Source organism: Diachasmimorpha longicaudata, chromosome 17 (genome assembly GCF_034640455.1).
Source record: "Diachasmimorpha longicaudata isolate KC_UGA_2023 chromosome 17, iyDiaLong2, whole genome shotgun sequence".
In the NCBI taxonomy this organism is placed as follows: Eukaryota; Metazoa; Arthropoda; class Insecta; order Hymenoptera; family Braconidae; genus Diachasmimorpha; species Diachasmimorpha longicaudata.
The window spans coordinates 5,750,749-5,761,979 of record NC_087241.1 but is presented as its reverse complement, the minus strand read 5'-3'; the positions used below and the strand labels follow the sequence as shown (position 1 = coordinate 5,761,979).

Sequence of the window (11,231 nt, the reverse complement as noted above, 5' to 3'; positions counted from 1 at the left end):
GTTTTTTAAAAGAATTTTCTATTAAATTTATGATGGGATGAAGGCGGAAAAATAACGTCTTTGCGTTTTCTTATTATACTTATAACGTCCATTCTTACCTTAGAGATTTTAATGAGTAGATGAACTGAATGAATAAATCCAATGATAAACTAGGTACGTCAATTTTTTTTTTTCAAGTTTATAATATACTCGATTTATCATATCTTGAAAGTCCCTCGATAGATCCTTTCACTGATCTAAATTTTTTTCAATTCATTATGGTTCTCCCTTAGTATAAAAAAACATTCCTCTCTGTACGGGATATTAAACCTATTATGATCATCGAGAGCTACTTCAGAAGTTTCATTGGCCAACCAATAATAACAATATCATAAAGTTCAATTTAAGATGAAAATTGAACACTTTGGATTACGTCAGTGTATTGTTTATGAAAATACAGGAGATGCAACCAGTTGCATTCCGTTAGTAGTTATTGGGTCTGCTGCACTTTGAGGCATTCAACCCGTCGACTCGTTGGTTCTCTGCATCACATCAAGCGCGTTTAACAAAAGTAATACTGGAGATTCAGAGTGAATGAATCTACTGAATTGAATTGACGCTTTTTTACTCCACTAGTTTAACATCAAAGCTCTTAATTCAGTTCCATTTGATTCAAAGTTCAATATATTTGATAATAATTTTATCTTACAAGTGAAATAGACTTCAAAGAGGCTTGAAAATTGTTACATTGTTTTTTTTTTTTCTATAGCGGGCTAGATAATTTTTCAATAGTGATGACTGTTAGATGGATGAGCATATGTTACGGTTGGTGCGACTAATAACGATTGTGGGCGTCTAGTGCTTAGCCTTCACCATGCCCATGTAGGAATTGATTAGAGTGAAACATTTAGAAAGTCATCGACCCGACAACGGTGGAAAACCGTTGCTTTTGGTTTTGTCGATGAGCCCATATCGACGATGGGTCATGAGTATCAGCAGGTGGAGCAGTGGGCAAATACCGAATCCCCACTACTGGAAGGATTCTTTATACTTGTTAAAATCTCATCAGGTGAGTCAACCCGTTCCCAGTGTCGGACATTGGAAGGGATAACGAAATCAACGCACCTCAATGGGGAATAACACTTGCGATAACCAGCCTGCAAAGAAGGTAGGAATGGTGTTGGATTTGGATTATGAATTCGAGTTATTCCGGACAAATTCTTTAGGAATGTGTGGTACAAAGATGAAGGAGGGGAGGCCAAAGATTTAGTATTATAAGTATGCAAGAGCGTTGACCATCGGGGGTGACGGTTGTATCGCCGGCAGGAAGCTGCCAAGCGTAACGGTACAGACTTGATGGTAAAACGTGCGAAAATAGTCGACAACTTTTCGCTTACTTTGGTCAGTTTTTTGTCTTTTTCACTCACCTATTCAATCGATTTACCTAACGATACTCTTGTTCAATTGACGAATGAGACTAAAGCTCATGTTTGATAAATGCTTTGTCTTGAATTATTTAAATAAACATATTCATTCTTGAAATCTGTGAAAAATGTCAATTCGAGGTTGAATCGGTCCGCATTCCTGGGCCTATCCCAGGTGCAGTTGGACTTTGAGCGTTTCCTCAAATATACAGTATATGTGTACTGTGTTAAAAAGATTTCACTTGGCGATAGGAGTGCGGCATGCGCCCCACGCCGATAGCCACTGAAGCAGGCAGTCAGGATCAACGGTACTCCGTGGAATGAAATTATACCGTGAGGCTCATGCACCTCCCAGTCCCTTTACTACTCAACAGTAAGAATTGCATAATTGATGAATGACTGACCGTTAAGAAAACTGTTGGTGATGAATTTTTATGTCTTCAGTTTTGAAGTCTTTGCGCATTATCAAGAGTCACGTGGCTTAGTCTAAGCATTTTATCGATGTTATTTTCATTGATAATTTTTTGGTGTTTATTGCATCTTATGGAAATTGTGAACATCGAAATTCAAATTTTTATAAATAAAAGAATATCTTCGGTAAAAAATATGCCAATAAAGGAGCAAGAAAAGTTAATCAATAAATTTCTAAGGACACGTTATCGCTTATTTAAAAATTTTGGATGAGCATCTGACGAAGGCACGATGACAAACATTTTTTGCAGTTTGGAGGGCGACCAATGGTTTATCTGCTCTCATATGTAACGAATTTTTGCTGTTCAGAGTAACCGTGTAAAAATTATCGAAAGACGGGGTTAATGCATCACCGTACTTTGTGGTCTCGTTCCGTGACAAAATAGCACCGTCGACGTAATCCATACTGCGACAGATTTTGATCGCATCCTCTGTGGATTCAATCGGTGCAGGAAAACACTCTGAATGCCAGACACCTGCAGTGCGTTTTAGAACCTGGCCCACCCCTTCCCTGCATGAAAACAATATTATAATTTGAGGGAGGAATAAAATTGCCATTTTTCCCAAAATTCCGCATGAATTCTCGAAATAATAATATTACGACAACTCACGGATCGTCTCTATGCCCCTTGAGTGTTCTACAATTCTTCTCGTCTGCCGCATTCTCACAGTCATTATAACCATCACAAATGAAATCGGGTGGTACGCAAGGTCCATTTTGCATTGTCCTATGGAAACAATAGTAAATAGAATCAATGGGATGTGTTATTTGCATATTTTACCATGCTTAGTGAGAAGTCTGATCGTGCTTTGAAAGTCTATATCTTAATTTTATAGCGATGAAAGAAAGCGATTAAAACCCATAAAAAAAATGGTGCAAATGAAAATTTCATTAGATTTTTTATCTTCAACAAGCCCTTTTACGCTAACTTAATAAATACATGTCAAATACATTTTCAAACACCAGGATATTTGTTTCCTAGTTCACCAATAATCACTTAATTTCAACTCGAGCTTATCATTTACACCTAAGGATATGATACTAACTTTTATTATTCAATTTCCACTTACCGGTTTAAACATTGGAAACTCGAGTCCTTACATAAGCACTCCTCATCAGTCTCATCCGTTTTATCCCAGCAATGCCTAACATTATCACAGACCAGTCTCGGCATCGTCAACTTCAGATACTCTCCACACGTGCAGTTTTCTGGCTCATCACTTCCATCTTCGCAGTCACGAATACCGTCACAGAATTTTTCTTTCCCGATACATTGTCCACTACTGCATCTTAACTCCGTCCTATCGCAAGTACATCCAATGCCCCCAGATATCTCACAGTTAGCCCTCTTTTCTTTACACCTCCCTTGGGCCTCATCCTCCCCATCCCTACAATCGTCAACACCGTCACAAATTTTTTTCCAAACTACACAATTTCCTGTACTACATCTCAACCCCTCACACTCAGGCGCTTGTACAGCTTTAGTCTGGTCATACATCGCCTGAGTGATATATGAATTGTAATAATCAATACTCGTCAGAGTCTGAGGTGTCTTGAACCCGCACATCATATCTTTATTTTGAAAAATAGCAGTTGGATACCAACCACCCTTGCCCCTGCAAACAACAATTCCATCCCAATGTTGAGTCTCATTATTCCTGCAAAATTCACTAGTGCCATTAACATAGCATCTGTGACAATTAGGGCAACCAACAGTAACCGGTTTGAAGAAAGTCTTTGTGCTCTCAAATTCCTCGTTAGTTCCCAATGAAATACACTCATCATCTTCACTCGATGGAAAGATCAATTTATCATAAAAGACTGGCTTGACACCCCTTGTCATATTGACAGGAGTCTTCAAATGAAGTAACGAAGCTTCCGATCGTTGTGGATCAACAGGCCTTATAGAGCTCACCTCTACTACCTGTTGATGGGGCCCATCCGCATACCGAAAGGTTGGAGATAGTCCGACAACCACAGTAGTATAATTATTTTTCAGTTTGATATTTTGTGTGCATCTGGAAGTCGTTATCACCCAAGCGTGTTCCAGCAAAACACCTGGACAGTAATACTGACCGTCCACGAATACGGCTGCCTCCCAGGGAAATAGATAAGAGGTATTCACAGGCTTATTGCGAACATGTTCAACCCTGTGAGACTCCACCCAAGTTGTCAAAGCTGTTTGACATTTTACGTACAATCCTTGACAGGTTTTCGAGCCATTTTTCGGGGGTATCAGCATTTCGAGATATTCATAGGGGACGAAATTATTTGGAACTGAGTGTATAGTCTCCAGAGTTTCATTCATAACTGTTACATTCTTCACAAACTCATAGTCTTTCAGACCAAGGTAAAAGCAGATGCTCGAGGCTACATCACGTGCCTCCTCTCCACCATAGGTAGAACAAACTGGCCTCCAAATTCCATTAGTAATTCTCGTCAACACACCTTCTCGATTGAAATAGGTGCGATTTTCAAAATCATAGACAATGTGCTGGTTATTGCTCAGGGTAAAGCAATCAGATTCGTCTTCCTTCAGGGGGCATTGAGTTTCTGTGTCACAGACTTGAGACTTGAGAATGCAGGCGCCACTTCTGCTGCAGGTAAACTGATCATCCCTGCATAAGGTACAGTTTTTCTCATCGCTTCCGTCATAACAATCCAGGTGACCGTCGCAGATTGCTGAAGGAATATTGCGTAAGAGGATGTCTCGGCAGGTGCAGTTCTTCTCGTCGGTGCCGTCCTCGCAGTCGATGTTTTTGTCACAACGCTTGTGAAGGGAAATTATTTGTGGCATTTTGGCGCAACTAAATTGTGATGAATTGTTGAAGATTTCTGGAAGGAAATTAGGTGGAGGACTAGGGATACGTGTGGTAGGGCTTGATGATGGTATTGGAAGCTTTGTTGCATTCTCAGTTGATTCCATTTTGGGAGTCGTTGGTAGTGGTGTGAGTGTGGAGGATAGGAACAATGGCTGTGTTGGACGAGTTCCAGGAGATGAGGATGCTAGCTCTGGCAGAGGCGTAGGCCGCATTGATAAGAACTCGGGTAATCTTTCGGTGACCGAAGTTCTTAGAGATGGATTGTAGTTGTTGGCATTTGAGTTTTCGGGGCTTTGAGGAGAGTTGAACAAATGTTCAGAATGGACGAAAACGGACAGATTAGGACAGTTGAACTCGTCGTCTGCATCGAGGCAGTCGACAATGCCGTTACATCGACGGTTAGCCGGGAGACATTTACCGAGGCCTCCGTTGCAGACGAAACCAGGGCATGAAAATGTTTGTACTTGATTTCGTGGCATGAAGGAAGCTAAAAAACAAAAATGAGGAAAGTGAAGTGACGAATTGAATATACATATATCACCCTCTCAACTGGAATCTTCGGAACATTGAAGGGGGGAAAAGCGTAATAGAAGTTCAACACTCGTATATTTGTTAAATCAATAAATATGAAATATTGTCTCTTACTTCTTATACCATCGATCCAATTCCTGAATTTACTGACTCTGGTATACACCCCGGGCTCATTTTGTCGTCCACAACCTTCACCATGGCTTACAACTCCAGCGGTATACCATCGATCGTTGGAGCCTGGATATTGGCACATGAGAGGTCCACCACTATCACCCTGGCATGCATCTTTACCCCCTTGGGATACTCCCGCGCAAATTTCTTCACCGATACGATCCGCATTGTGTTTACATTGAGGAAGAATTGGAACTTCAACTTCTCTCAAATCGTCAGCTATGAAATATTAGATCTATGAATATTCCATTGAAAGATTAATAACAGGCAGGTGTAAGTGGTATGAATTTTTAAAAGAACTCAATTTCAATGAATTGAAGAGAAATGTAGTGGTTTATTTAATTTATCACATATAATACCACAAGTGGTTCAAAATTATCGAATATTTCCCGATAGATTCGTTGCAAACAAATGAAGGAGTCAAGTTTTTCAGGCTAAAAAATCACGAGTGCGAAGCACGAGTGATTTTTCCTGAAAAACTTGACGACTTCATTTGTATGCAGGGAATCTAGAGGGAAATATTCTATAATTTTGAAGCTCGAGTGGTATTCAGGGGATTATTTTTCCTATCCAAATTTCGGCCAAGAGAATTGTGCCATGACATGAAAAGAGGTTTATTTGGTTAAGTGTCGTTTGTTTACCAAAATATTCAAAAAATTATCGCTGATATTCGAGGTAGGCTATACAAAATATCAACAAATGGTGCAATTCTATTGGCTGAAATTTGGGGGGGAAAAATAATCCATAGCATTCTTCCACTTACGATCAGGTCCATGTTCTACCGTAGCACCCCATCCAATGGTAATGCAAGTAGTTTGAGGTGTGGGATGAAAATTCCACCCATCTTCAGGTAAACAAGTCGGTCGAATCCAGCGATTGAAGCGCAGAGGTTCGTTTAATTTAATAAGTGCAATATCGTTAACCATAGTTGCTCGATTATATGCCGGATGAGGGACAATGTAACGAGCGCGACGAGATTGAGCCATTGGAGAGTAGGAATATCGACGTAGTAAACCCGCCTGAATCTCATAAAAATGTGTCTTGTGTCTGGAATTCGTAAAAGAGAAATAACGGAACGATAATGCAGGTAAATAATTTTTTTTTAAATAATCAATTTTTTCCATTCGACGTAAATTTTTATGAGGGACAATGATCTTCTTGGCATAGTTTATACGTAGAAATAAGTTATTTATCGCACAGAAGGGAGGCATCTCCCTACCATTAAAGGTTTTCATAAAATATTCTCTCCAAACAATTATGTTCCTGAATACGAACCCATCAACACAATGTGCAGCAGTCATTATCCATTGATCATCAAGGATAACAGCTCCACAATGAAAATATCCATCCTTGTATACAGCTACGAGAAATGGCCAGGCCTGAGGTTGGCTGGTTCTTCCCCCAACGATCCTAAAGTTTGGTGGCGAATCACTTGTTGCATTACCTACACTGGTTTTGGGGTTCTCCGTGTTGAGAGGACGCACACCCGCGGTCCTTCCCCACTGTTCCTTTTCCAATATATCTGGAGGACCTTGAGTAATTACTGAATTCTTCTTCTGCTCTTCGAGCAAAGTATTGAGAGTTTCATCCAATTCTTGCATAATTTTGGTCTTGTATTCCGACAAGTCTGCCGTAGTCAGCAAGGACTGTCTTGCCCTTGAAGTTGGCCCGAGGTATTCAAGTACTCCACGACGGCCTCTACAATTCCTACTATTCGTATCTTCCGTCGCCATTGTATTCATAGCATCCCTCAATTTTTGAATCACTGCGATTGTATAAGCGGCAGACGCTGGGACACTTCCACCAAGTGCCGAGGCAACGAGTGAATCCTCGTACATACCAAAAGGTCGGAAACGATTTTGAGATGTAACTCGAGTGCCACAGGGAATTGTTGGACACTCGACAAAGAGTGCTTGATTGTTACAACTGGGTATAAGCTCCGCTTCATTTGTCGGTGTCACTATGAGATAGGGGCCGTGATTCATGCCCTGGGGAATTATCTTGGCCTCGATCTTCGGGAGTTCTCTGAAGTTGAACAATGTTTATTTGCTTTTCCCCGTAAAACTTTGCTCTCTCCATTGGATTCTAAGATTTTGCAAAATTTTTTTACCTGTTTAGTGTGCCTGTTTCAGCAGCACAAGCGTCAATGGCCCATTGGTGGGACGCCACGCAAACGGGATACCATTTTCCTTTGTGATTTTTGTGAAGGAACCCGGTTAAGTAACCAGTGAGAAGGACCTACAAGCAAAATTTGGTGGTATTTTCGCTGCTCGCCACTAAAAGAATCTAAATGTTAAAATATCTTATCCGATAAAAATTAATAAAAGCAGTTTTTCATGTATTAATAATATTCAATAATCAATTATTACATCTTGATCAGTAGCCATCGATTGAGTCAGCATAGTGCACTCAATTTCGTCCCTATTGTTCGGACATTGAGTGATCCCGTCGCATCGTTGTGTCATGGGAACGCAATTTTCCCGTCTGAAGCGCCGGTTCCAATCCTGACAGCTGAATGAATCCGGCGGGCATCCTGGAATCACAGTATATGGACGTAGTAAGATAATAATTTCACTGTTAGAGCGTCATTACTGATAAAATCATCGGATAAAGTCATGAATAAATTTCTTATAAAGCTCATGAAATAATTTTCAACCTGAAAAGTTTGTATGTATGATTTTTTTAAAAGATTTTTTATATATTTTCAAACGAAGGGTAAAATGGTCATAATTCAGTTTATTTGTTTGCGCGCAACATCTCAAATCGACCGTCGATAAGTAGATTATGACGCGGTGATGTTTTAAAACCAACAGTTGTTAAATTTAGTTTCCGTTATTACACGGTTTCACACTGAAACCACTGAAATCTTACTCCACCTGCCGAGATATATATGAACACTTTCAAAAAGGACATTATACTACCTCGAATGTAATTCATAATTTAATAAGGATAGTGAATTACAAGCAATTGGACAACAGTACTCACCGAAACAGCCGAGTTCATCTTCACCGCGAGGACAGTCAAAGTAGCCATCGCAGAGTTTCTCTTTATTAATCCTTTCTTGACAGGAGCATCTCATCTCGTCACTGCTATCTGGACAGTTGACACGTCCATCGCACCATTCTAATTTTGAAATGCATATACTACCGTCCATGCATAGATGTTGATTTTCTTTACATTTTTTCGGATATCCTGGAATTTTTTTTAATTTTCATCGAATCAAGAGATTTTTTGAGTTTCTCTGGTTGGGGCAAGTTTTTTCCCGCAAATGCGGAGAAAGACTTTCTCCAGGTGGAAAATTCGATTTTGGCGAAAGTCGATTTCCTTAAAAAGGTTAGCCTTCAATTTTTTTGTGAGATAAAAAAATGTATTGTTTTCCCGTTTCTTTGACATCTGAGGGTTCCGTTGGCATTCAGGTGGTCCAAAAAACGCGGAAAACTTACCTGAGTATACGTTGTTATCATACCACTCCTTTGCTCTGTATACCCCGATTTCGGCCTTTCGATTTTCAGAATTGCTTCTACTGAGATCTGAATTTCTGAGAATGTTAGGGGCTGCGGCGAGTTGAACACCAGTTGCTGGTATAAAAAGACAATAATAGGGCTGAAGTTGAGGACTAGTTCGCGGAAAGGTCTGTCCAGGCCCTGTGGGTGGCAACCAAATTCCGGCTTGTCCTCCACCTGAATTAATTTGCGAAGTCTCTCCGTATGGTCCGTTTTGTACGGACGCTGATTGGAAACTGGAGGATCCCTGCTCTGGCAAGGAGAAACCCCTCAGGGGATACTGAACAGGACCTTGATATTGACCAGTGCCAGACGGATACGGAAAAGCTGAGGGTTGGAGAAAACCCAAGGGAACTTGCATTCCCGTTGGTACCTGGACCGGTGGATTGCTGTAAAAACAAATAGCCCCTTTGTTGAAGGGTAGTTGAGGATTTATCTGAACTTGCTGGTCAGTTTTGACAGTTTCTGCTGTTGGAATCACTGGAGGATTGGTGTCGTAATTTTCATTTGGTCGGAACTGAACCTGCATCATTTTGGGAAAATTACCCATTAGGGAGGGTCCCTGGACTGAAAGTAGATCGGGGCTCTCTCCGATGTGAAAATCGCTTGAGATACCGGACGGATACTCATGAGTTTGAAAGTTTTGCAGCAAGGGAACATCGTACTTCACTGGTCCATCAATTTTTGCTGTTGACAAAGGAAAAAGTGCTGGTCAATCAGTATCCAGACATTATATATTATGTTACAAGCATGAAAAAAGAGAAATTTACAGGACGATTGGCAGCAGTACCCATCACTTTATTACCTTCTCGAACCATTTCTTTCGATGGTTTTTGAATGACCGGTACATCCTGAACAGTAGTAGCCTTGAGAACCCCAGGGACTCGTGGCTTATCGAGTAGTTCAGTAAAACTGGTGGTAATCATTCTGTCGACTTCCAGATTAGGTTTTCCTTCAGGAGAATTGTCAAGAATTTTAACATTCAAATGCGGTTGAACTGACTGACCAGCCACATTGAGCACAGCTGGAAGATTCTCGATTATCGAACTTGAAGTATCTGGAGGCGTTCCCGGCATAGCAGGTGGATTTATATTACTGCCTCTCGGTTTCGCCAGATTTTGACACTCGACACACTGAAGAAACTCCGAGAGGGCACCTTTGGTTTTATTTATAGAGGACAAAAGATCCTTCAGCGTATCTATACTCTCACTAGCTGTTGATGTCAACGCCTGCATATTATTGAGGATTGCTTGACAAGCATGGAAGCGTGCTTGACAGGTGGACTTGTGATTGGCATATTCTGTCTGGTGTTTTTCGGTGTCACGGTCGCCGGATACAATTTCATTCTCCTCCACATTAATGGCTGATCGACGACCACGATCTTTTGGGCCACTTACGATTATATTGTCAACGTTTCTATAGACAACGCCATTGAATGATACGGGAAGCTCAGATAGATCATCATAGGAGTGGATAGTCGCTGGTGAGAGATCTGGTGATGTGCTAATTACTTCTGGAACTGATTTTGGGATATGCACTTTAGTATTAGGAGTTATTCATTTGAATTAATTGTTAACAAAGGCTTGCTATAAATTAGATATTACGAATTCATTATTGAGAAACGGTCTTTTCCGTATGTAAACTTTGAAGAAAAAAAGATCAGTAGAAAAACTTCACATGGGAAATAGGTTGTTTTCTTTGAAGCACTATCAAGTTTTTTGACAAGTAGAAAACCTATTCTTTATCAAAATTTTTGTCCACTTGGGTGAAAGGAAAAATGATATAAAAAGCACTGATTAAATCCACTGCTGAAACTACCTCTTTGAAATGATGTATAGATGACTGATCCGATGAAGATCGATACCAAAATTACCGAAGTCAATCCAATTATTAATGTGAATTTGTATCCTGCCACTGTCTGGGGATGTCCACCCATCAATTCGCATTTAATTTTTCGCAACTTCCAATTATTCAAATATTCCACATGTTTGGTTTTGCCGATTGCTCTATAATTCTGCGCATTGGTTCCCTCAGATCGTGGTAAACTTGATTTCTCGGGATCTCCCATTTGAGCGGATGAGCCAATGAGTAAATATTCTGGAAAAAAACTGGGGCTCGAGGAGTTTTTTTTCTCGCGCCAACGTAAAATTTGAAAAATAACCGTCACTGTGAATGAAGTTCTATGCAGAATGCTGTCTCACAGAGGAATGAATAATTTTTTATCAGGTAGAAGGGAACACCGAGTGCAATGGTCGTATTACTTTTCATCGTCAGCTTTTTTAAAGCAATTAATGTTGGCCGTCACATTTATGACCAGTTATGTTGAAAT

At 40.3% G+C, this 11,231-nt stretch overlaps 1 protein-coding gene across 2 annotated transcripts; it reads right to left on the bottom strand.

Moving 5' to 3' along the window:
• Nucleotides 1-1,849: 1,849 nt before the first annotated feature.
• LOC135170585 (serine protease nudel) lies at nt 1,850-11,122 on the bottom strand. Of its 2 annotated transcripts, XM_064136555.1 has the most exons (13): nt 10,721-11,122; nt 10,396-10,421; nt 9,708-10,362; nt 8,843-9,589; nt 8,385-8,591; nt 7,769-7,932; nt 7,510-7,637; nt 6,675-7,424; nt 6,163-6,446; nt 5,343-5,618; nt 2,946-5,184; nt 2,486-2,602; nt 1,850-2,385 (listed from the first exon to the last, which is right to left on the bottom strand). In XM_064136555.1, exons 1-13 carry the CDS (start codon nt 10,968-10,970, stop codon nt 2,067-2,069), a joined length of 6,162 nt encoding a protein of 2,053 aa, XP_063992625.1. In that variant the 5' UTR covers nt 10,971-11,122; the 3' UTR covers nt 1,850-2,066. The 2 variants fall into 2 exon arrangements, with proteins under 2 accessions (XP_063992625.1, XP_063992624.1); XM_064136554.1 differs by having other exon boundaries at nt 9,708-10,421.
• Nucleotides 11,123-11,231: the final 109 nt, after the last annotated feature.